General features: G+C 38.6%; 3 protein-coding genes across 6 annotated transcripts in view; 1 reads left to right on the top strand and 2 right to left on the bottom strand.

Moving 5' to 3' along the window:
• LOC124188048 overlaps positions 1–1,732 on the bottom strand; it is a 41,780-nt gene extending 40,048 nt beyond the window's left edge. The window contains exons 1-3 of one of the 2 annotated variants that reach the window (XM_046580326.1): positions 1,662–1,732; positions 333–653; positions 27–172 (exon numbers count right to left, since the gene is read on the bottom strand). In XM_046580326.1, the coding sequence (XP_046436282.1) occupies positions 27–172; positions 333–632 (446 nt within the window). In that variant the 5' untranslated portion in view covers positions 633–653; positions 1,662–1,732. Of the gene's footprint in view, positions 1–26; positions 173–332; positions 654–1,007; positions 1,270–1,661 lie in introns of those variants that run through there. The other variant, XM_046580325.1, reaches the window with a different exon arrangement.
• The window catches only part of LOC124188046, a 29,357-nt gene continuing 3,871 nt past the window's right edge, over positions 1,708–27,193 (top strand). The window contains exons 1-7 of one of the 3 annotated variants that reach the window (XM_046580315.1): positions 1,708–1,838; positions 2,069–3,189; positions 3,264–3,887; positions 4,061–4,396; positions 4,498–4,722; positions 4,854–5,031; positions 5,123–5,333. In XM_046580315.1, coding sequence (XP_046436271.1) covers positions 2,127–3,189; positions 3,264–3,887; positions 4,061–4,396; positions 4,498–4,722; positions 4,854–5,031; positions 5,123–5,333 — 2,637 coding nt within the window. In that variant the 5' untranslated portion in view covers positions 1,708–1,838; positions 2,069–2,126. Of the gene's footprint in view, positions 1,839–1,862; positions 3,190–3,263; positions 3,888–4,060; positions 4,397–4,497; positions 4,723–4,853; positions 5,032–5,122; positions 5,334–27,193 lie in introns of those variants that run through there. The other 2 variants (XM_046580316.1, XM_046580314.1) reach the window with 2 other exon arrangements.
• LOC124188051 (putative gustatory receptor 28b) lies at positions 8,638–9,628 on the bottom strand. Its single transcript, XM_046580337.1, has 4 exons — positions 9,458–9,628; positions 9,275–9,343; positions 8,897–8,986; positions 8,638–8,760 (listed from the first exon to the last, which is right to left on the bottom strand). The coding sequence occupies exons 1-4, from the start codon at positions 9,572–9,574 to the stop codon at positions 8,659–8,661; spliced, it is 378 nt and encodes a 125-aa protein (XP_046436293.1). The 5' UTR covers positions 9,575–9,628; the 3' UTR covers positions 8,638–8,658.

Genomic DNA, 27,193 nt, shown 5'->3' with positions numbered 1-27,193 from the left:
CTTATACAAGAAAGGATAATACTTACTGGTTGGATGTATTTTGCAGAACAACACCAATGATCCATTTTTCATCAATAACATGCTGCCACGTATCTTTGACGATGAGCGGCTGTTCTTTCGATCGTTTAGACTTTCTCCTCTTCACAATTGGCTCTCCAGTGATGGTAAATAACTGTGAAAATGTACATATATCAATATTTGAAATGGTAAAGCCGTTTTTTTCAGCCTCAGAAACATGATATCGTTCAAATAACTAAATTCTCTCCCATTTTCATATAACAAAATTTCCTTCAAGCAATATCACTAACTTGCTTAAATCGAGTTCAACTCACATCGCTATCCGAATCAGAGGACGAATTCGATCCGTAGAATGCGCGAGAAGAAAAGTTGCGAAGAATCTTGTCTTGTAAGGCAGAACTTTCTTCAATTTCCTTCTTCTTCCCTTCGATACGATCTTCCACCTCGTTCAACTGTTTTAATAAATGATCCTTGACAGGATTACGTTCCTTCGAACTCTCAGCAACTTCTGCATGAGTCGACGAACTCGCTTGCAACTCACTTTCCAACGGATTGCCAAGGGCAATGCCACTTGGACTATCCTCGAACATATCCATATCATCTAGGATGTCCATTATTTCACAGCTTCTTATTGCCTGAAAAAAAATCGGTACCTGTAATTACTCGTATTAAAAATATGGGTTCTGCAACAGCCTGAAATTCATGAGATAAAATTCTGAGCGTTCATGTAACACATAAGTGTCAAAAGTCGGTTTCACGACCTTGACTAGTCAGGTCGTATGATGGTAATGTTTAGGGATTGGGAAGACAAAGAAAAAATGTTTTCGTAGACTTTAGGTGATACCAGACTAGCCTCAACCTCCTCGAAAGTCGTAGTCATGAAAACTTCAATATTTTCTTTCTTAAATATTTTGTAACGGTAACTTTACTAACTTCAACATCATAGAATATCCCTAACACCAACTACCGTGTCATAAGTAAATAATTACCGGTGATCTTGGCAACGTAAGCCACGTGACAGATTTGACAGGCTACTGTGTTCCAGCAGCGTTATATCGGCAAATTACAATCAGCAATTCTCGAATTTTTCGTCGCAACGAATTTGGGCAACGTCAAGCCGTGCTTAATTGCACAGGTACGATCAACACAACAAGCGTAAACTTCACCAAGGATGCAGCCTAACCTAACCTAACCAAAACAACTGCCCACATGCCGCTGTGCATGCTGTCATAGTCAGCTGTGATCACTGGCTATGGTCAGTGATGCGTGAAGTGCGCAACGAGCAATTCGTGGCGGCAAACGTATTTTGAAGGAGCACGTGATCGATGTCACGTGACCGCGGTCGTACCAACCGTGAAATAGAAAACATTAAATCAGCGTCGAAAGATTTGAAACTGAAGCGCGAGACATTCGAGTCTGTGTTTTTATTTAATGACGCACGATGATGCGAAGCTCTTTTACAGTCTCCGATTTTCACTGAAATGCAACTTGGATTCGAAATTTTACATCCCCTAGCCGTCATTTGTGGCGTTCTTAGACGCGCAATCGCGCATTCTCGATTCTGGAGGTTGGCAACCGATACAAATATGCGCGTTGCGCGTTCGAACACACATTCATACACACTTATACATGGATGTACGTACCTTTGTGTACTTTCGCAGTAGCAGGTTTTGCTGCGCATTCGGGAATCGGGATTTCGACGAGCGAGGTTGATGACCACCTACCTCTTTGTCACGTATCTCGGAATTGCTGAGACGACATTCGCCAAGGAGAAGGCGAAGCGGTGCGGTGTTTTTCTATGACCTATCGCAACACTTGAGGTGATCGATAATCCTAATAACAATCTTGTAAACAATTGACGGAAAATTCGTCGGTGTCAACAGTAATCACGATTATTCGACAGACGCGTAGTTTCCTTGTTATACATTGTTGTCCACAATTATTTACGCTTTATCTGACCTGTAAAAAAATTGAATTCTGCTTACAGTTTGTCTCTTGCTTGGCAAGTGAAAATTGCTTTTTAGAATAATCACAATCTCTATTGTTGTAGAAATAATTTGAATATAAAGTCCCTGCGTCTTACATCCTCGATCGATACATTGACCACGATGGACAAAGACTGCTTTCCGGAACATGAAGCGTTGATGTCTGACTTTAAGATGTGGCAGAAGAATAATCCTGGAAAATTTTCCTGCGAAGGGACAAGTGTAACTGAAGATGGTCGTCTGGTTCTTGATTTGTCGATACACGATACCAAGTTTCGTTTACTCTGTCCTGCTGGTTATCCGAAGCATGAAGACAGCTTCTACATGGAAACACAGTGCATGGATTTCTGGTGCATTGCCCTAAACGAATTCATCATAGATTTCCCAGAGAAATTGACCATTGGGGCTATATTAGCAAAGGCATTCCTATACTATACACCATCCTCTGAAAATTGTCGTCACGACAGTTCTGATCTAGAATCCGATAACGAGGACGACATTGATCTCTCGAGCTCGGAAGATTCTGACTCGAGTGAAATTACTCAGTGGAAATGTATAATTTCTAAAAAGAAGAGAGAGTGGAGAGCAAAGGAAGGAGAGCTGAGACTGAAATACAATCGTCCAAAAATATCAGACATGTTCGACGGTGTTAGCATGGAGCATCCTCAGCAAGTTTTTAGCAACTCAGCTGCCTCCGCCATCCTTATCAACGATCTGATAAATGTAATGAGCAGCGAGGTGTCCAGCGGTATAGTCGTCAACCCGATAGACAATAACATTTGCAGATGGTCTGTATTCCTGAAAAATTTTCGCCCAAAGTCAAAAATATCACAAGACTTAAAAGTGGTCAAGCAATTGTATGGATATGATCACATTCAGTTGGAACTTGATTTTGCAATGGATTTGTATCCGTCTCATCCTCCACTCCTTCGATTTATCAAACCAAAGTTGAAGAATGTATTTGAACAAGAGGACTTCGTTAAACTAGCCAACTGGAATCCGGCAAGGAATATGGCCTCTGTGCTTATGGAAATCAAAGATTACATTGACAATAACGGAACTGTCGACATTCACAATAGACATAATGGCATCAGAGTTGGGGCCCTCAAGAAAATCTTACTCGAACTAAACGAAGCCCTGACTAGCGAGCCAACGTACGAATTGAACACAAGTATTTGCACAACAGGTAAGTTCAAAAACTTGAATCTTTTTTCAAAAACAGTTCGCAGAATAAATTATCGATCTTTATTTGTTTTGTAGATATCCAAAGTGCTGTACCGATATCACCTGAATTCCGTCCTTTGCCGCTGTTCGATATCTTGAAAACGAATAATAACGAAATCGAATTGATTCTGATAAGATTTTTGAACTGTTTTCGAAACGAATGCGACAACTTGTCTTTGAATTGCGTCACGCCTGATTGTTCAACAACTCATTCATACTTCACTTTCAATCTCACGTCGAACGGTAATCTGTTCGACGAACAGAACCACGAGGAATCGGCAAATTGCAAGCCTTCCTGTTACTCCTCGCTGATATTCAAGACGATCAATCGTCTTATGGAGAATGAAACTATAGCTACACAAAGTTGTTCCTCAAAGTACGGAACAGCAGATATTCGTTCATCCGACCGGAATCACTGTAACATTATCACAAATCCATCTTTTGAACTGGGATCACATTCACAATGCGCACCAGGATTACAAAACAAAAGGTATTCGATCAAGAATATCCCCATTGGTAAATTCATTAGTTCCGCAAGCAGTTCTAGTACGAACAGCAAAAATAATGACAGTGTAATCAAACGAAGAAATGAACCAGCCATCAACCAGATGGACAATGATATCGTATCCACTTTTAATACCAACATCAAAACTCCGAAAGGTACGCCACATCAATTTTTTATTTCAGTCAGTTTATTTTATCAGCCCCTCAGAAATTTGATGCAAAGTTTGATCTTTTTAGGCAAAATTTATGAGTTCACGTCGGGGCAACGTGTAGATCACATATAATTAAGTAATTTTCATGTATAATTCAACTATGAATATTTCTTGCAGAATTATCTGTAACGGTATCAAATGATTCGATGCTTATACTGAATAGCAACTTTTATTGCGTTGTACAAATTCTTGAAGAGAGCGTACTGCTTCCGTTCATCAAATCCAAACTCTCCGCAGACACATTTTTCGAAATATGGCGCTCGATGCCGCTCTATTCAAGGATTATTGATATACTAATTGAACTGGCATCATATCCAGACTTTATTGATTTACTGACAACTACCGATGCACAAGACAAAAGTGTAGCTGATCTCATGAAAATTCAGGAAGAGAATGCCAAATTGATTTTGGATATTCTAAATGATATTCAGGGTAATCATCCCATCGCCCAAGGTGAGTTATTCAAAATTTCTTCGCATAGCTGCAATTTGAACACATTGTATATTCTGGCATTGTTCGATACGATACTTAGGACTCTGTATCATTTTATACAGGGGATCTGAAAAAAATACAGCTGGCAACAAATATAATTGCTGTTTCTAAGTCGATCAAATCGAGCCTATCGACTCGATGCAACAGAGTAAAGACTGAAAAAGAATTCTCGATCTCGAATGAACTGATTCTGAATACCGACTCACATAGTCATCAAGTCAAAAACTTGGATCTCACCTACAAAGACTCACTGAAAACCCTTCAATTTTGTAACTGTAATATTAACTGTAAGCATAATCTTCTCACATTACTCAAACAAATTTACTCTAGTAGTAGAGGTACATTAAAAAATGACTTCAGATTTACAATAATTCATACTTACATGCTTACTTTCACCACCATTTTAATTCCACTACAGTGGAAACTCACACTTTCAAAAACGATTACATTGCCGACATCGGATCGCCCAGAAATTATTTTCGTGTGGCCCAAGAGTTCGCTGTTTTGTCGAAAACGCTTCCGCTGGAATTGAATTCAGCTATATTCGTCAGGATAGACAGTTCAAAATGTTTTCTCATGCGGGCACTGGTCACTGGGTAAAAATAACAACCACTGATCACTTTTTTTACACTCCATCACCCAATATTTCAGACCAGTAAGTGTACAAACATGATTTTTGTCATTCAGAAGTGAAGACACTTGCTGCAGTGGATGCTGCTTCAGCTTTGACATTTATCTGAAGAAGGATTACCCCAATAGTCGACTGGAAATTAGCTGCACTACCTTTCCCGATGGAGAAACTTGTAATCTTGCATGTTGCGAAGTCTTGGATACACTTGGCAAAGATATCTCGACCCAAGACGCTGACATCTGGACCAACTCTTCAACTATTTTGCAGGTATACTATAATTCCTCAGTATAACATTTCCTATTGAACTGGAATTTTGGGGCTCGCAAAGTAAAGCAAAATTAAATATTTCTACAATAAAAATTGCAGATTATCTCTTACTGATTTTGAGATTGAATGGTTTGATACGCATTGAACAATTCGTAATTTTTCATTAATACGTTACTTGCTTTATCACATGATGAGGCGGCTATTCCGTCAAATTGTATGAAAATTACCAAATACTTGGTCACTGTTGCAATGAACTAGAATGAGCGTAAACGGTTACAGGACTCGAGTTGTCGCGAAATTGGAAATGGTCTCGACTATTCACTAGCAGGATAGGAAGATCATTTCAATTTTACACGTTTTTTTGGATAAAATGTAGTGTACATGCCATTTATTACTTTTGTTAAACACTCTACATGTGCAATTGGTTTCATACCAATATAAGCATATAGTATTATCCATTTGATGAAAATATAACAAGCAATTAGTGATTGACGTGATGACATCTGAAGCGCAAGAAAAAAGGCGATATTTAGTAAACCACTATTGCGCCACTGCGACGTTGAACCGAAATATTTAACAAATTGTTACATATTTAGGTCAACAAATGGTTAAATAGTGTCTGATGTTCTTACGTAAGCATCGACAAATTATCGACTTATGTGCTTGTTCCAATAAGAGTGCAACGACCATTTGGTGATAAGTGTAGCTGAAACCCGAGTTTCGATTCATACGCTAAAATGTTCTCTTGACATTTCCAAAAAAATGATCGTCCGTGATTCACTTTACGTTGTTTGCTCAATTATTTGATGCGGTGAAGTGCAGAACTGCCAAGTCAAATTGTATCATAATAACGAGGTACGTTATGACGGTTCCAACGATCTGAAATCAGTGTGAAAAACAGTGAAATCACCGACTGAATGAAAGTTGCGTCCAGTCGAAATAATCCAGCACTGGAAAACTCGACCTTCTCGCGATGTAGCCGGAGTAAAAATGGTTGGATCTGCAAGTGAAAGGATACCTTTTCCTTTATCAATATGAAGCGTAGCTGTAATTGACGTCGAGTTTCTTCCAATTCATGCATAGAAATCGTATCGCGTACCACGTTATTCAACGGATTGTCGTTCTCGCTGATATGGATCTTGTGAATCAGGTTCCCTGTAAGACGAGCCTTCGAACAGAAGGTTTCGAAGGGTCGGATGAATTCGTTACGTACTTGGTATCGGGGCAGACGGTTGATTCTTGAAAATATACACGCCTTACCTGATTATGAACCGTAACGCAAACAATTACTACGAGAACAATGTCGATTGAGTCGATTATTCCCCAAATGAAGTATCCAATGATTTCATTGTAGCTGTAATTGGCGTTTCTCAATATTTTAGTGATGTAATACAAGGAGGATGTCGGCATTGTCAGACTGTAAATTGCCGCTGCTACCTGTACGAATTTGGAGTTATTGTTTGCAGTCTATTGATACGTTTACACAAAAGTTACGTACAAAATTTACTGCGTTGTTGCCAAATATTTTGTTAATTTCTACCGCCTCGTCGCTCAATACACGACGCACCTTAGCTATGGAACGAAGTCTCGAACAAATTCTTCGGTGATCGTATATCGCCTGAAAAATGGTAGTCCGTCTAATGACAAGGGAGACGTAATGATTGGAAAGTACATTCGAAGTACATTCGTTCGGGTCTGTTCCCCATTTGATTCGAACAGATCATTGGAAGTGTTTATCAGCAAAGTGATACACTTATCGAAAGGACTGATGCTCCTTAAATTTGATGATGATTTCCATTACCTCGGGTCGGAAATCCTTCATCTGAACGGTGATTTTTTTCAGATGTTCATTCGGAAGTATGAATCTTTGCCGTAGGAGTAAAATTACATTTGCACATAGATACGCGTCAGCGTTTAGTATAATATTCGGACATATCCATGCCAGCCAGTCTAACGGTTAGCTGCCGAAATTTTGAACTTTTGTAAAGCGACAGAGAATCTTCGAAATGCCAGGCCGACAAGTGACGTGTAATTTCTCATTCGTTTTCTACATGATGCGAGTACTCACCGTGAGTTGAAATGTAACTATTATATAACTATGTAATGTAACTATGATAGTAAAAGTCGTTGGTGTAAAGCGTCAATATGAGTGTTACAAATATTCCCATCTCGATGTATCGCTTGTAGGACTCTGCTGCGTACTCTATTCAACTTCCAAGATTACGCAATGTATCGTCTTGTTGCCTTATAGTTTCGAGTACATCTGCAAACTGAAATTTTCGTTCATTGATTCATCGTCGTCAAAGTCTATCGGTATGAAAAACGAACCAGTTACGGCGCATAACGAGTGCGCCACAAAATTGTCACAAAACGAAAAAATTGAAGCAAACTGTATAAACTCGGTATCTATATGAAATCGTAACGGATTCGGGCATTGAATTTAATGTAGAGACTAATTTATTCATTTTAAGCACATTCGTGCGATGCTCGTGGACTGGGAAGAGCGGATAGATAACACGATAGAAATCAGAGTCACGATGGTTATATGTTATACGTTTATTTCAAACACTCCACACGTTTGTCGATTGTCAGCAATCGATCCTATACGAGTTCCTGAGATCCTAATTTAGTTGTAAAGCTTCCTGGGAATCGATTGTATCGAAACGAAATACTTTTTGGACCCCGAAAATAGCGTAAGAAGTCGAAACCTTTTTATTTCTGCTGAAATGACAACCGATTTTGGAAAATCTTAAGATTCGTTGTTTCGCATGCTGTATCTGCGTGATTTAAGGATAGAAAACGACTCCCAATAGCCTCGAGTCGCTGCGTTCAGTTTATCAAAGAATGCAGTTAGACAACGTTAATATTACCATTCCATATGACGAAGACAATGAAAGAGTGAAGCTTGACGAAACGATTTCCCGTCGCCTATCTAAACTGTTTGTTACACACTGCGTGGGTAAAGTCAAACACTTGATTCCGTCGCGTGCACTGGAATTTTCGTCAGCGGAATTAGGGCAAAGTGCATATTATAATGTGCCTCTACTTTGAACGTATTGAGAGAATAATCCCACATTTTGCATTATATGTATAATTAAAGCTGAAATCTTGTTATAAATTTCACTCTGAGTTCTATTTTCACTACAACATTGACGATGTCTGAAAAATAGTGTCCACTATTAGCACCCTAAATACCTTTCATCTACAAACCATCACCCAGAGCAATCTTAGCCTCGTTGTTACTGTTCCATACTTTTGCAGCCAAGTGTCTAGTTACGTTACAATATTTATCTTCTAATTTTGAACCCGATTGGCTGTGACCATTTCATGCAAGTGAGCTGTTTGCTCCGTTGCGTATTGTCGCGTTCGCCGCTCCTGCGTCGAATTGTGCCAGAATTACGAGATACCCCGTCACAGACGCAGCGATCTATAATTGATGTGATTGATCAGAATTAGTTGTTTAATTCTCTGCTTTCTCTTCATTTTATTGAGCTCAATTCACGAAGGCAATGTAAATTGACACATTGAATAGCTTCGAATAATCGATAATAGCCATTACTTACTAACTGAACAAGACTTGGATCCAATCGGAATAATCCTAGACCAGAGAACTCAATCTTCTCGTGATACAGCTGCAACGAGAACAGTTGAATCTGGAAGTAGAAGCATAATTTCGATCGTAATAACACTTCCTTTTTCCCTACGTCGGAAATCTCTTCAAAACTGCTTATGTATGGGTGCATTTAATTGTTCATTAACCATAGCAAGAAGGGTGACAAGTTTACAACTATAATACGAACACGTAAGAGAGACATTACGGACAGATTTATCGAGAATGTATAACAGTGGTCCGGTAATAATGGAATGCCTCGTACGCCATGTCGCTCATTCTCGCATTGTTACCAGATTAACATCAAAAAAATTGTAACTCTCTTGCTTACCACATCTTCCAACCCCATATCGAGTTCGCTGAACGTGAATTTGTGAATCAGCTTTCCTGCTCTACCAGCCTGAAAACGGGAAGTCCAAAAGTTTCGTGAAGCGTGTTTGACGTTTCATAATGGCGCTGTCCATGGTAACGTTAATACGCGTGAAAACCTGTGCAACGATTCATCGTAACTCACCTGAGTTGTTGTCGTACTGCAAAGTAGTACCAGAACCATAACTTGAATGCAGTTGAATAATGCAAAACTAAGGAATCCACCGGCATCGGAACGTTCTTCACTTGAGTCGCTCACCATTTGCAAAAAGTAGTACAAGTTCACCGTCAAAAGTAAACTGTTATAGATAATTACTACAACCTGTTGAAATTTATACAGTCATTAAATTCTCGGTGAACCAAATCTTTTGCACCGCGAAAGTAACGTGTCGAAGATTTACAATTGTGATTTGAAATATTTGATTGATTTCCATTGCCTCACTGCACAAAATCCCATGCGTCTCAGCTATTGAACGGACTTTCAACGAAATTCTGTAGCGACTGTACAGTACCTGAAAATTGTGTTGTAAATTCGTCAGAGGGAAATGATGGGAATCATGGTCATCGTGGTTTCTGGGCCACAAGAACGAGAACATTCGATTGTGATCAGCCAAGTGTTTAAATATTGCGACAGTGACAAATCTTAAAGCTAAATAAATGCGTTCATCCATTACCTCCAACTGCAGAGAATTCTTTGTTTTTTCGATCATTTCCAACAAATGTTCGTTAATGAACCTGAATCGTTCCCGTACGAGAAAAATCACGGTTGTAAACATATACAAACTTGCCTGTCTCCAAGTAACCGAGCAAGTGAATGTCAACCAGCTGATGAAGTATCTGTAAAACGGTGTTGTGATACTACATTATGTAATAAGGGTACAATCGACTTTTGTTCCCGTGTTACACACAGGACTTTAGTGCCGACTCAACTCTGACAATATTATTGACTTAAAAATAAAAGAGGAGAAAATCCAAACGACGCAAACAAGTAGTGCATGGATGAATATAGGTCGACCGGAGTTGAAATATACTTTTCAGAAATAAAATGGAACATATTCTTGGACATGCAATAACAACAATTGTATGGCATTTATTCTATACTAGCAACGTCAACGATTCACATGATAAACAATCATGATACCGAAACATGTAGTTTGAAATGGAAGAGAAAGAGATACGATGTCACACAACAATTTGCGGGAAATATAATCTCATATTTTGCAGGAGAAAAGTGCTACTTTTTTCCCGCAGATGAGAGAAGAGAGTTGAAAGAATACGCCACTTCGATCCGCTTTTCGGATCAAAAGAGTTGACATTATGGTTGAATCGGGAATAAGATCCATGTACGATTAATGGACAAACGTACTCGAAAGAAAAGTTCAACCGGTAGAGGTACCCGAAAATTGGAACCATCCAAATGATTGATAGATAAACTATCATCCGAATATAGTGATGCTTGGATTCTGCTGCGTAGTCCAGTCGAATTCCGAGTTGGCGCAACGCCGCATCCTGTTGACTAAGATTGTGGAGAACCGTGGCAAACTGAAAACGTTGCGCAACGACCAAATTAATTGTACACATGCTAATAATGGAAAGTACCGAAATATCATGTGCTTTACACGTGCCACTTGAAGTACCTTTTCCTTGCCAAGTATAATGGTTAGAAATATCACAACCATCGCTGTCACTTCGCATATGAACACAGATTTCGTACTTATGAATGAAACCCTGGAGTTTTCCGTGCTAGAAACATATCATCGTGGTAAATAATTGTGAGCGGGATGTCATTTCGCTTACGCAAGTGGCATAGATTTTTATTATAAGTTGTGCAAAACAATTACACATGTACCTTTTGGAGAATTGACTGGTTTCCGTCGTCTGTAGAAACAGAGCCCATGTTATCAGAGAGACGATAACCATTCCGTAGACGATCGAGACGTAACTCGTTGAGTACCTTCTTTTCCCAACGGGTCCCTTCAAGGTTAGTGGAAACGTTCCAGCGACGTGGCCAACGCACGCAGCGGCACTCAGTACGGAATAAAAGTCTGAATCAGCTTTTTTCGAGCCTTGAAATTAGAGAAACAACTGTCAAGTATACCCTTGCTGTACATTTGGTATAAACAATTATGCAGATAACATTTATTCGTCGTTTTCTTTACGCACAAGACAAAATCAAATACAACGAGTATTTTCTTCACAATCTTTAAAGGTCTGCACTTACTTTCGACACTGCATATATTTTTCACATTCGTCTTGTTTGGTTGGATCATTTTTCATCGGTCTGTTTACTGCAGTATATCTTCAATGAAATGAAACTTCTACTTTCCTTTTTCCTAGAATATACTTGATCCGGGAAAATGGGGCTTTCAAAAAATGTCCGATTGCGGTGTACTTTATTCAATAGTCTCTCTGAGCCGAATGAAAAGCCACAATGAAAGTTTACACGGTCGTTTTCTAAGGTTTGAATACGAGAGTGAATCGAAGCTTTTTCGCACGTGGGCGAAACTTCTATGCTTATATTATTTCATTTCCTCTTTTCACTGTTACCCATGAATATTGCTGATACACCATCGCGATAAGAATAACCGCCAAAAATTCAGGTTTCGTCTTGAAGTTATTCAATGCATTTCTTACAACAGCGACGTGGCAGCGTTAAACACTTTGAATTGATATTTTGAAAATATGAAAAACTTATTCTCTCAGTTACTTGACATCTCGTACCCATCTATTTTTCTTGCTTGATTATTTTCGAACTCAATATCTATTTAACACCCACTGTAACTGTATTCGAACCGGCTGTATACGGTCATTGTGCCTTCCTAAAGGCAGCATCAACGAATTCCAGACAAACAAAAGGGGCAAACCGATGAAATATTCAACTCCCGATAATTTCAGTACAGATAAGTTGGGAAGATTTGTGATAAAATGACTACAATGACAAACCGTGTATTTTCTGAACTTACATGAAAAAACTGCACGCCCGGCGAACATTGTTTGATGAGTTCCACTGATAGATCGATGTACTTGAATGGTGTACGAATAAACTGTGTCGCTTTATGTTCCTTCGTCATTTCACTGTGGGTGGCTTCTCAAACACTTGATATGCAACACAGAATCTTGAATATTTTTTTTCATGAACTGTCGAACAAAATAAAAAATAAATATTCAAAACTTCGATGCAAAATATTTTATTTGAGGTAACATTCATTATCTAAATATGACTCTTTTGGTTAGTGAATTGATGTCTACTACCTCAAATCGAGATTCCTGTGCCTTCTGGGTCATTCTTGTAAAATGTTTGTTAAGAAACCTAAATCTTCCCTTCGGTAGATGAATCACGTCTATGAATATATATGTGCAAGCCGTTGTCCAAATAACAGATAATTTATGAATCAACCGGATACTTACAAGTCTGCAAAAGAATTTAACAAATTTGATTTTCTCATTTGTACCAGCAGCCAGCCACATTCTCACTCAAGTATTCTCGTTGCATTCATATATTTGGAGTGCTCACTCGAAGGATGGCTCTTTGTTAGAATAATCCTGAAGCATTGAACTTATTAAAATGAGTGATAAATATATTCCTAGCTGAACGTAGCTCCGCTTGAATTCTTTCGCGTAGTCCAGTCGAATTCCAATTTGGTCCAATATTTTATCGTTATTCCTGATGTCGTTGAGGACAGTTGCTAACTGAAAAAATCGTCCACCAAGCATCACGATGGAATACAACGAATTATATCATCTACGTTACAAGCGCCACTAGAAATACCTTCTCTTTGCCAAGTACAAGAGACGAAAATATTGCAACCACCGAGACAAGTCTCAACATGATCACCATAGTTTCACTTGTAGTTACAACTTTGTTGTCTTTCAAGCTGGAGACAAAATTTCGTAATCAATACTAAGAACCAACGTATCATTTGGTCTATGTAATGTATCATATATCAATATTTTTGATTTCTACGTCCGTTTGTTTCTGGCTTACGAGGTAATTGACTGTGACCATTCAATGTTGTGAATTCCGACCACGTGCTCTTTGTAAAATATGGATGTTGGACACCAATTGCCTTCTAGAATAATAATTAAGAACGAAGCGGAAATGTAGAAGCGACGAGATCCTTCTCAGAACGTTTGGACTATACCTTTAAATAAATTTACGAGACAAGACAGACAATTTATATGTGATGAAAAAAATATTAATTTGTTTATTCAAGGAATCGACTGAATAAGAGAAATACATATGATGGGTTGGAGTAACAATGTTGGATGTTTAAAAGTTAGCACAGTTTTAAGTGTATTTGGGATGGGTGAGTACTTTGGATAATTCCACTTTGACCAGCGAATAGTTGGAGATGTAAGGATAATACCGATCCTCCTATATTAGAATGTTGTACACAGGAATAGAATGGTGATAAATAATAAAACCGCCGCTGTCGGATGGTTAGAATATAAATAATAATTCCGCTTTCGGTTTGTTCCTGTTTATCTTCATGAGGACCTATCGACGCATGATAACTTTATAATTGAAATTACGAAGGTACCAAGAAGGGTTTAACTCTTGATTAAATGTATCGCGACGAAACTTCCTTCCGGAAGTTATGTATATGAGATTTTATTTCGTTGATCTGAATAAAATAATGACATTGCGTGATTGTGGCGGGTGAGTTGTAATAATGTTGCAAGTGAAATTATAGTAGAGGTATTCTGACACGTTACAATGTGAGTGAGTTGTTTGCCCCGTTACGTGGTGTCGCATTCGCCGCTGATGCGTCGAATTGTGCCAGAATTACGAGATACCCGCTCACAGTTGCAGCTACCTGTAATTGATGCGATTAATCAGAAGTAGTTGGTGAACTCTCTGCCTTTCCTTTATTCGATCGAGTTTAAGTTACGAAGGTAGCGTGAATTGACACATTCGATAGCTCCGAATACTCGATAATCGCCACTACTTACTAACTGAATAAGACTTGGATCCAATGGGAATAATCCTAGACCAGAGAATTGAATCTTCTCGTGGTGCATCTGCAACGAGAACAATCGAATCTGGAAATAAAAGCACAATTTCTGTTATAATAATATTTGCTTTTTCCCGACGTCAGAAGTCTGGTCAAAACTGCTTGTGTACAGGTGCATTTAATAATTCATTAATCACAGCAAGAAGGGTGACAAGTTTACAACTATAATATGAACATGTAGGAGAGACATTACGGACAGATTTATCGAGAATGTATAACAGTGGTCCGGTAATAATGGAATGCCTCGTACGCCATGTCGCTCATTCTCGTATTGTTACCAGATTAACATAAAAAAAATTTGTAACTCTCTTGCTTACCGCATCTTTCAACGCCGTATCGAGTTCGCTGAACGTGAATTTGTGAATCACCTTTCCAGTTCTGTCAGCCTGAAAACAGTCAGTTGAAAATTTTTGTGAAGTCTGTTTGACGTTTGGCATTGGCGGCCACCCATAGTCACGTTGATACGTGTGAAAACCTGTGCAACTATTCATCGTATCTCACCTGATTTTTTGTCATGCTGCAAAGTATTACCAGAAGGGTCACTTGAATGCAGTTGAATAATGCAAAACTAAGGAATCCACTGGCATCGGAAGGTTCGTCACTTCGGTCGTTCACCATTTGCAAACAGTAGTACAAGTTCACCGTTAAAAGTAAACTGTTACAGATAATTACTACAACCTGTTGAAATTTATACAGTCATTAAATTCTCGGTGAACCAAATCTTTTGCACCGCGAAAGTAACGTGTGGAAGATTTACAATTGTGATTTGAAATATTTGATTGATTTCCATTGCCTCACTGCACAAAATCCCATGCGTCTCAGCTATTGAACGGACTTTCAACGAAATTCTGTAGCGACTGTAAAGTACCTGAAAATTGTGTTGTAAATTCGTCAGAGGGAAATGATGGGAATCATGGTCATCGTGGTTTCTGGGCCACAAGAACGAGAACATTCGATTGTTGATCAGCCAAGTGTTTAAATATTGCGACAGTGACAAATCTTAAAGCTAAATAAATGCGTTCATCCATTACCTCCGACTGCAGAGAATTCTTTGTTTTCTCAGTCATTTTCAACAAATGTTCGTTAATTAACCTGAATCTGTCCTTTACGAGACGAATCATGTCTCCAAACATATACAAACTTGCCTGTCTCCAAGTAATCGAGCAAGTGAATGTCAACCAGCCGATGAAGTATCTGTGAAACGGTGTAATAAAATCGTTTCAAACGCTCACCTCCAGAAACAAAGATCTTCGATTGCATTTATGACTCAAGTACAAACTCACTTCAAAGAAAAGTTCAACTGGAGAAAGTACCCGAGAACTGGAATCATCAAAATGATTGATAAATAACCTCCCAGCCGAATGTAACTCTGTTTGGATTCTGCTGCGTAGTTTATTCGAATTCCGAGTTGTCGCAACGCCGCATCCTGTTGCCTGACTTTATCCACAGCCGTGGCGAACTGAAAACGTCGTTCAACGACTCAATGTTGCACACAGGCCAATAATGGAAAGTATCGAAATATGTGCTTTACACGCGCCACTTGAAGTACCTTTTCCTTGCCAAGTATAATGGTTAGAAATATCACAACCATCGCTGCCACTTCGCATATGAACACAGATTTCGTACCTATGAGTGAAACCCTGGAGTTTTCCGTGCTAGAAACATATCATCGTGGTGAATAATTGTGAGCGGGATGTCATTTCGCTTACGCAAGTGGCACAGATTTTTATTCTAAGTTGTGCAAAACAATTACACATGTACCTTTTGGAGAATTGACTGGTTTCCGTCGTCTGTAGAAACAGAGCCCATGCTATCAGAGAGACGATAACCATTCCGTAGACGATCGAGACGTAACTCGTTGAGTACCTTCTTCTTCCAACGGGTCCCTTCAAGGTTAGTGGAAACGTCCCAGCGACGTAACCAAAGCACGCAGCGGCACTTAGTACGGAATAAAAGTCTGAATCAGCTTTCTTCGAGCCTTAAAATGACAGACACATTTATCAAGTATACTCCAAAAAATCGCATGCTTGTAATATAATTGGTACGAACAATTACGCAAGTGATATTCACTCGTTAGATAATATATTTCAATCAGTAATTGACGTAAACGAAACTCAAAAATTTCCCATGAGGTCGATATGAATTAGTTCTATACAAGTGAGCTGCCGTTGCTTTCTCTGTGCAAGAGAAAACATCAAATGCCTAGTGTATTTTCTCACAATCTCTCAAGGTTTTCACTTACTTTCGACACGCCGCCATACGTTTCCGACAGGCGCCATGTTCGGTTGAATCATTTTTCAGTAGCCTATTTGCCGAAGTATAACTTCAACTTGTCAATTATCCGTTTTCATTTTCCGTACAATATCGTGGATCCGAAAAAATGGGACTCTAAAAAAATGTCCGATTGCGACGTACTTTATTCACAAGTCTTTGTGAGCCAGCTGAAAAGCCACAATATTAGAGTTTGAATAGTCATTCTGTAAGGGTCGAGTACGAGGATAATTAGAATCTTTTTTGGCACTTTTACGTATCAATAACGCTGATATATCGTCACGTTAAACATCAGCGCCAAAAAAATTCAGCTCTCGTCGTGACGTTATGTTCAATGCGTCGCTTCCAAAAGCTACGTGGCAGCACACTTCCAAATATTTTATTAATATCTAAAAAATGTTTTTTTAGTTTCTTGACATGGTACTCGTCTGTAGTTGTCACTCGATTTCTTTATAAATTACTGTCTACCAAACACCCATCGTAACTGTTTTCGAACCAGCTGTATAGGTTCCGCGTGCCTTCCCGAAGAGAAAATCAACGAATTACAGACTGAGCAAAAAGGGCAAACCGCTGAAATATTCAACTTCCTGAAATTGTAGTACAGATAAATTGAAAAGATTTCTGATAAAGTGACTACTGTTTATTTCAATCCGTGTGATTGTTGTACAAATGTATGTGAAAAAACTGCACGCCCGGCGCGCGTTGTTTGATGACTGTCATTGATAAGTCAATTTACACAGCGTACGAAAACAATTAAACGCTTTATATACTCTTGTCGCTCGGTTGAAATCTCAATTTTCACTCTTTCACTCTTCACATATATTCCCTAGCAAAATCGAATTGTAAAAGGTCAGTATGTTGTAAAAAACGACAGAAAATATTGATTACACATTATTTATTTGTTACTCAAAAGTGTTGAAACAAGTGTGTCGAGGAAATTATTTATGACGAATGACATATGTATTGAAATCATTAGGGCCACTGTTGCGCTTCAAAAAAATTTTTGCACGGTAACGTAAAACCGTATACAGACTAGCCTGCGGACAGAGAGTTTCAAAGGATCGAATGAATTCGTTAGGTACTTCTTAGAGTAGACGGTTGAATTCTTGAAAATATACACGTCTTGCGTAATTCTGAACCATATCGCAAACAATTACGACGAGAGCAATGTCGATTGAGTTGATTATTCCCCAACTGAAGTATCCCTTTCTCGATCTTTGCATCTTTGCATACATCTGCAAACTGAAATTGTAAAAAATTAGGAAGTGTACTTAATATCACTACAACTCGAACGAGCATTACTCGAAACCGTATGTAATAACAGAGAGGTATGGTAGGGCGAGGAGGTGAACGACCGCTATATATCAGCTAGAGATTCGTAAAGGAACAGAACGTATTATAATACTACGATGTGTGTGTAAATGGATCCAAGTACGCTAATTCACGCACACTACAGCGAGTGATCAACAAGACAATACGGTCCAAAGTTCTCAAAATCCTCGCGAGAGCAACCGAGACGAGAATTTGGAGGAGAATCCAAAACCGGATCAGTATTGGTCGAAACTCGTAAGAGACAACACGTGAGTCTTGTTGAAAGTAGCTCGTTATGTGTGCGACCTAATCGACCGTGTACGTTTAGATGCGTTACCAAGATTCTCTCACGAAAAAGTAATTAATCGAAACTGCTCATAGTGCGAGTCACTCGTTTGCCGCTTCTTCGCATGGCGTTTTGACGTTTCTCGTTGCAGTATCGAATTGTAACAGAATGATTAGATACGTGGTCACAGTTCCAACTATCTGCAATTCAAACAATGGATCAGAAGTGGTTGGGAAATTCTTTCTTTCTTTCATGGAAGTTTTTCACCGTCGAACGCGACGTATAATATAACATAACGACACGTTTGGTGGTTTTGAGTGATTAACAATCATTACTTACTGATTGAATGAGAGTTGCATCCAATGGAAATAATCCGAGTCCAGAGAACTCGATTTTATCGTGATGCAGCTGCAACGAGAATAATTGAATCTGGAAGTGAAAGCATAATTTTTGTCATCGTAAACATTCTTTCAAAACTTAATCACTATGTCGAAATGTAGCAATAACAGTCATGTATCAGTAATGAGGAATTAACAAAGATTGAAAAAAAAAATTCAATGTCTGAGCAGTGATTTGTGGTGATAACGAAACGAAATTTCTGTCATCTCCATGACATTTTCAATTCCGATACAGAATATGAATCTGTTTCTCGTTGCGTTTACGGCAAAGAGTTATGTGCGCATAAAAATCGTCTTGCGTACCGTGTCATTCAACACCGAGTCGAACTCGCTGACTTTCAATTCGTGAATCAGCTGTCCTGTCGAAGCAGCCTAAAAACGAACAGTTGAAAAATCTCGTGACTGCGTTTGACTTCTGACTATAGGAGACTTGAATGGGCTTGCTAATTTATCGGATAATTTGTGCGACAATAACGCAAATTTCACCTGATTCTTTGCCAAGGTGCAAACCGCAACCAAAAGAATAATTTGAATGCCGTTCCTCGTTCCGTAATTTATCCATAGAAATGATTTGAGATATCCGCCAGGCGTATAATAGACTTCTACATAACCAACGTAGCAGGAAAGTAACACGGTTGTAAACTGATAAAGAACTGTTCCAACCTGCATCGAAATGTGAATATCATTCGCGGATAAACGAATTTTGTACATCGTAAAGCAGTAAGTATCGAATATTTACTATCGGGAGATTGAATATACGATTAAGTTCCATTGCCGATCTGCACAAATTCCTGTGCGCCACAGATATCGAACGGACTTTCGCCGAAATTCCGTAACTGGTGATTACTGTCTGAAAAATATGCAGAAAATTTGTAATAGTATAACGGCTTGTTGATTGAAAAAAAAATATATATATTAATATGCAACGGCGTTCATTTGGTCCGATGATGAAAAATGGTTGAACTTGAGACATCATTCATCGTCATTGCCATTAAATGTGGGTCTTTCGGTGAATAAATTCGGATCTACTACCTCAGGATGAGACCCCTTTGCCTTCTGGGTCAATTTTATCACTTGCTCGTTGAGGAGTCTGAATCTTTCCTTCAGTAGATAAATTACGTCTATAAATATGTATTTGCAAGCCGACGTATAACTTTCCAAACATGGGTATATCAACCATAGTATGAATAATCTGCAAAAAGGTGTATTAAACTCTTATTTGTATCAGCTACCAGCCACGGTCTTATTCAAGAATTCTCGTTTTATTCGTCTATTTGAAGTACGTACTCGTAAGAAATTTCTGGTGATAAACAAAAATGGACGAAAAAACTCATAAAAATGGAAGATGCATATATTCCCATGCGAACGTAGCTCCACTTGGATTCTTTTGCGTAGTCTATTCGAATTCCAATTTGGCCCAATATTTTATCGTTATTCCTGATGTCGTCGAGGACAGTTGCTAACTGAAAAAATCGTCCACCAAGCATCACGATGGAATACAACGAGTTATATCATCTGCCTTACAGGCGCCACTGGACATACCTTCTCTTTGCCAAGTACAAGAGACGAAAATATTGCAACTGTCGAGCCGAGTCTCAATACGTTGAAGATAGCTTGACACGTTGTTATGACAGTGTTAAGTTTCGAGCTGGAGACAAAATATCGCAATCAACACTGAGGGCCAACATCTCATTTGATAGATGTCATAGTCTGAATTAGGTATTTTGAATGGTTACAAATGATGAAATGTACAGTTGAAGTGATCGATTGTCGTCTTGTAGCATGCTGCTGATCGTTCCTCCTATGATCACCGAGAAAAGAACTGCTCCATAGATGATTGCAACGTAACTCGTCGAGTACTTTCTTGCTCCAATCCGTCCTTTCAATGTCAATACAAATGTCCCAGTAACGTAGCCAAAGTACATAGCGGGTTTTAGTACGGAATAAAAGTCGAAATTGGATTTTTTCGAACCTTGAAATATGAAAAACAATCATGTTCACCCAGGAAGACAGCATACCCGTTGGAGATTTGATAACATTATCTATTCGGATCGTATTCGCTCATCAGAAACCATATTTTGGACTAATAATTGGAAATGACACAAGAAATGTGCCACGATGCTCGCATCAATCAGATTGGCGTAATTGAACACCCTTCGCTTTCTTTGTCCACGAAACGAAATCATGGCGAGTATTTTTCTTTTCTGATACCTTTGAAGGTCATACTCACCTTTGACACTCCAAACATTATCTTGCACACGTTTCATGCTCGGTTCGATAATTCTCTGCCAGTGTATATTCTGCAACGTATCTCAAACTTCTCCACCTTCTACTTTTGTAATCCTTGGCACATTATTCCGAAACCGGACGATTGTAGCTTATTCGAAATGGCCAATTGTGCCGTGCTATGTATACATTGGATTATCTTCGAGGCAAACGAAAACCCGGAATTCAAGATCGTACGGTTCCTCAGTGGCGTTGTAGGATATCAGAATACTTTGAATTTCCTGCGTCCTGTCACGTAGTCAAAACTTGAAAGCTTATATTATCACGCAATATTGAACTCTAGTTTTTTGGCGGATCTTGTGCCTTTCCAAAGGCTGCATTCACGACACCAATAAGTTTGACAATGGGCTCAGACTCACTGATGTGATTGAAACTGTTCAAACACTTTTTCCCGCAACGAATTGAATACGGACCAAAAGAAGGAGGCCGATGAAATATTGAAATTCCTGGAATTGTACTACAGAAAAGCTCACGAGATTACTGATAAAATGTCTGCAATGACAAAACATTTGATTGTTGTACTCACGTGAAAAAATTACACGCCCAGCGCGCGTTGTCTGATTACTTCCATTGATAGGTCGTTGTACTTTGTAGTGTATGAAAAAACTGTGTCGCTTTATGTTCCTTCATTGCACGATTGAAATCCCAATATTTGTTCCCTACTCTATAGATATTTACTTACAGAATCAAACTAGAAATGGCGAAATTCATCGAAACGAATAGCTTTTAGTTGCAAACTATTCGAATATTTGTCCGTACATGAACCCGAAAATCCCTTACTCGTCCTGGTATATTTCAGTTTGAGAAAAGCTAAACGGTATAATCGATAAAGTCAGCGAATCGGGTCTGCACATAAGATATTGGCATCGAGCATCGCGGGTCGTACTTTCGTCTTTCCGCCTGCCGGATCCTTCGCCATTTTGGTTTGACTTCGATGTCTCCGCCCGTTAAAACTGTTTGATTTTGCACTAGACGTGAGGCATTCCGCGCCAAATCGACCAGGGTTTTCCCCTCGACCTCTTGGATTCGCGCCGTGATTTTTCATATTGTTTGTTCCGACTCCAAAAGGCGAGAGTCATTTCACTTCGGCTGGCTGCTCAAACACTTGACATACAACACAGAATTTTGAAAATTTTTTTTCAAGTATTCTGCCCAGCTCCACGTCTTTAATTTTTTTCAATACGATAGTTTTAACATGATCGAAAATAAAAATAAAAAACGAAAACATGCTCCATCTTTCAACCCTCGTTGAATAGGAAGGTGGGAGGAATCGAATTTGATGGAAGTGTGTTTCTTGGGATGACTCATTTTTTGCTTCCAATTCTCGCCGAAAATCTTGGGGGGCGTGTTTAATATGCTTATTCAGCTAGGCTCTTTGATGAAACCAAATTTTGTAAATTTCAGTCGCTATTTATTGATCGTAATGAACCTTGGTACAATATTGCAGCGTATCATTGAGACTGTAGAAGATGATAAACCTCGTGAATAAGGTGAGTCATTGGAGAATAAGGTCAAACGAATCTACCGTGTACGTCTCGTTGCGTTACCAAAACTCTTTCACTGAAACGCAATTAATCGAAACTGCTCTTAATGTGAGTCACTCGTTTGCCGCTTCTTCGCATGACGTTTTGACATTCTCCGTTGCAGTATCGAATTGTACCAAAATGATTAGATACGTGGTCACAGTTCCAGCTATCTGCAATTTAAACAATGGATCGAAAGTGGTTGGGAAATTCTGTCTCTCTTTCATGGAAGTTTTTCACCGTCGAACGCGACGTATAATATAATATAACGACACGTTTGGTGGCTGTGAATGATTAATAATCATTACTTACTGATTGAACGAGAGTTGCATCCAATGGAAATAATCCGAGTCCAGAGAACTCGATTTTATCGTGATGCAGCTGCAACGAGAATAATTGAATCTGGAAGCGAAAGCATAATTATTGTCACCATCAGGCTATTATGCTCGTTGATTATTCATCGCAAATCATAACCACTATCACATTGTTCTCTACTATGCGTATAGCTACTGAATTACATAATTTGCATAATTCACTGGTCACTGTCAACCCCGAAAGAAAGAAGACCGAATGAAAAACATCTTCGAAACAATGATTGTGACAGGAAAGTAATAGTACGTTATGTAACAAAGGAATAAACTCGTCGATTATTCCCAGGGTTCAGTTCACTGCCTGACGATAAGCAAAGCAACTGAATTAATCGGTCGAACCAACTATCGGCCGAATAACCAGGTCAACAGTTTTCGTCGTTTAAACTCCGTACAGAAAGTTAAGTTGCAGACAAAGATTGATACGCGCATAAAAATCGTATTCCGTACCGCATCATTCAACACTGAGTCGAGCTCGCTGAACTTGAACTCATGAATCAGGTTTCCTGTCGAAGAAGCCTGAAAACGAAAAGTCGCAAAGTATTGTGACTCCATTCGACTTAAATGATGATGCGATTCGTTTAGAACTTTTTTTTCACACCAACACATATTTCACCTGATTCTTTGCCAAGGTGCAAACCGCTACTAAGAGGATAATCGGAAACAAGTTCGTCAATGCGTTAGAAATTGGGTGTAGAGCTAATTCAACCTGCTGGAGAGCCGGATTGGTAATTGTTCCATATATAAAGTAGAAGGAAACTAGCAAGCGTATGCAGTGATAAAGAAGCGCAACAACCTGTACAAAAAAATGACTATTATTCGCGGACAAACGAATTTTGTGATGTATAAATTATAAAAGTAACGTAGGTCTTGAAGATTTACTATCGTGACACTGAATATCCGATTAAGTTCCATTGCCGATCTGCACAAATTCCTATGCGCCAAAGCAATCGAACGGACTTTCGCCGAAATTCTACAGCTGCTGAATACTGTCTGAAAATTATGCGGAAAATTTGTTTTAATGCTCTGTCGAATAAAATCAACAAAAAAAACAATTCACAACCTCGATGCAAAATGTTTAAATTTCGAGGTAACATTCATTATCTAAATATGACTCTTTTGTTTAATGACCTGATGTCTTCTACCTCAAATCCAGATTCCTGTGTTCTCTGGGTCACTTTTATAAAATGTTCGTTGAGAAGCCTAAATCTTTCCTTCAGTAGATGAATCACGTCTATGAATAAATATGTGCAAGCCCTTGTCCAAATCATAGATAATTTAGAAATCAACCAGGACTTTAGAAATCTGCAAAAAAATGTAACAAACTTGATTTTCTCATTTGTACCAGCAGCCAGCCACATTCTCATTCAAGTATTCTCGTTGCATTCGTATATTTGAAGTAATCACCTGAAGGATAACTCTTTGTTAGAATAATCCTGAAGCATTGAAATTATTAAAATGAGTGATACATATATTCCCAGGCGAACGTAGCTCCGCTTGAATTCTTTCGCGTAGTCCAGTCGAATTCCAATCTGGCCCAATAATTTATCGTTATTCCTGATGTCGTTGAGGACAGTTGCTAACTGAAAAAATCGTCCACCAAGCATCACGCTGGAATACAACGAATTATATCATCTACCTTACAAGCGCCACTGGAAATACCTTCTCTTTGCCAAGTACAAGAGACGAAAATATTGCAACCACCGAGACAAGGCTGAATACGATCACCATATCTTGACTTGTAGTTACAACTTTGTTGACTTTCAAGCTGGAGACAAAATTTCGTAATCAATACTAAGAACCAACGTATCATTTGGTATATGTAATGATCTGAATTAGGTATTCTGAGTAGTAACAAATAATGAAATGTACTTTTGCGTTGCATTGCCGTCTTGTATTAGGCTGATCTTTCCTACCATGATCAGGGAGAAAATAACTACTCCATAGATGATCGCAACGTAACTCGTCGAGTACTTTCTTGCTCCAATCCGCCCTTTCAATGTCAACAAAAATGTCCCGGTAACGTAGCCATAGTACGTAACGGGTTTTAGTACGGAATAAAAGTCCAAATCGGGTTTCCTCGAACCTTGAAATTAGACAAACAATCAAGTAACAGCATCAGTTCGAGTGATTCTTGCTCATCAGACACTAATTTGAACTGATAATTGATGAAAATGACACCAAAAATGTGCCACGATGCTCGCATCAATCAGTTTGGCGTGATTGAACACCCTTCGCTTTCTTTGTCCACGAAACGAAATCATGGCGAGTATTTTTCTTTTCTGATACCTCTTAAGGTCATACTCACCTTTGACACTCCAAACATTATCTTGCACACGTTTCATGCTCGGTTCGATAATTCTCTGCCAGTGTATATTCTGCAACGTATCTCAAACTTCTCCACCTTCTACTTTTGTAATCCTTGGCAGGATATGCTGTGAGCCAGCTGAAAAGCCACAATATTAAAGTTTAAACGCTCATTCGGTAAGGGTCAAAGACGAGAAAAATTCGAATTTTTTTTGTCGCGTGGGTGAAACTTCAATGCTTCTATTATTCCATTTCCCCGTTTCACTTTTACGTATCAATAACGCTGATATGTCATCAGGTTAAACATCAGCGTCAGAATAATTCAGATCACGTCGTTATTTTATATTACATGCATCACTTTCAAAATATCTAATATTTATTTTTTCAGTTACTCTTAGCTACGACTTTTTTGCAACTTACCGTCTATCAAACACACGTCGTAAATATTTTCGAACTGACTTTGTAGGTTTACTGTGCTTTTCTAAAGGGAGCATCAACGAATTACAGACTAAGCGAAAAGATCAAACCGATGAAATATTCAACTTCCTGAAATTTTAGCACACAAAAGTTGGAGAGATTTCTGATAAAGCGGCTACAGTTTATTAGAAATCCGTGTGATTGTCAATGTCCGTGTACTCAAATGAAAAAACTGGACGCCCGACGCGCGGTATTTGATGACTTTCGTCGATAAGTCAATTTACAGAGTGTATGAAAACAATTTATCGCTTTAAACACTCTTGTCGCTCGGTTGAAATCTCAATTTTCACTCTTTCGCTCTTTACATATATACCCTAGCAGAATCGAATTGGAAAAGATGAAATTTGTCGAGATGAATAGTTTTGATTTGTTGTTAATTATTCAAATGCTATATAAATTGCATTGTTTCGAGTCGTGCCAACTATCATTATGCGTCATTGAAATAATTAAAACACATTTATCAACAAATTATTTTGATCGATTCTTAAGTTCGGTTTCAACAATAATTCTATTAACTTGTAAAATTCATTGATTGTAGTCACACTAACAATATTAAATATCAAAATTCGAAGTTCATCATTACTTATGGTTGTATTTTACGGTGTATGTTCTGCTATCTACCTCAGGTTAGCCAGGAAAATTATAAAGTACGCATCAATCGAATGAAATTAATTTTCGAGTATTTGTTATTTTTTTTTTTTTTCATTATCGATCAGCAGAAATAAGTAGATGATTGAGAATATCAATCGGCCAAATTGCAGTTTTATAAAATCTGGGGAATAATTTTTACCACCGATGCAGGGAAATCGTTTATCTCTTGGGTGATTTTTTTCAAATGATCGTTCAGAATCCTGAATCTTTTCCTTAAAATAAGAATCACTTCGACGAATAGAAACGTGTACGCGTTTTGTACAATGTTCGGGCTTATCCATGCGAACCAGTTTAATGGTGAGCTGCAAAATTAAAATATCAGTACTCACAGTACAAGGCATAAGTCCACTAGACTTACGGATATTGTATATTATGTGTATAAAATAATACGTACCCCAAGTTAAAATCAAACTGACAATAAAAGTCATAGAGATAAAGAGTGAAAATCGTGAATAAAAATATTCCAAGGCGAATGTTACTTCGGTTAGACTCGGCTCTGTAATCTAGTCGACTTCCAATATTCCGCAGTATAGTTTCCTGCTGTCTGACAGTATCTATTACATCTGAAAACTTAAGAATAGGCTCAATTTGTAATGTGCACAATTTCTAACGTACTTTTCATTCCTTTTGTGAGTCTCCTTCGTCCGTAACAACAAACCACCGATTACCAAAGAGAATACAACCGCACCGTAGATCATCGCCGAGTAACTTGTGTATTTTCTACCCCCCAAGGGTCCTTTTAACGTCAGTGGAAATGTTCCAGTTGCCAGGCCGATATAAGCAGCCGGATTCAGTAGAGAGTAAAAATCTGAGTCTGATGTTCTCGCATCTTGCAATTGAAGGAGCAATGATATCGTCATAAATCAACGTTAAAGGAAGAAGTGCTACCGAAATATCTCGCAACCAATGACGTCAGACTCGCCATGATCACCCCATGCGTTTTTGACCACAACCATGATTGGTTTGATGGTGTTTCGCCACTTTGCAC

Source organism: Neodiprion fabricii, chromosome 1 (genome assembly GCF_021155785.1).
Source record: "Neodiprion fabricii isolate iyNeoFabr1 chromosome 1, iyNeoFabr1.1, whole genome shotgun sequence".
Taxonomy (NCBI): domain Eukaryota; kingdom Metazoa; phylum Arthropoda; class Insecta; order Hymenoptera; family Diprionidae; genus Neodiprion; species Neodiprion fabricii.
Note: the sequence above shows the minus strand (reverse complement) of the source record. Positions and strands in the feature narration are given on the sequence as shown.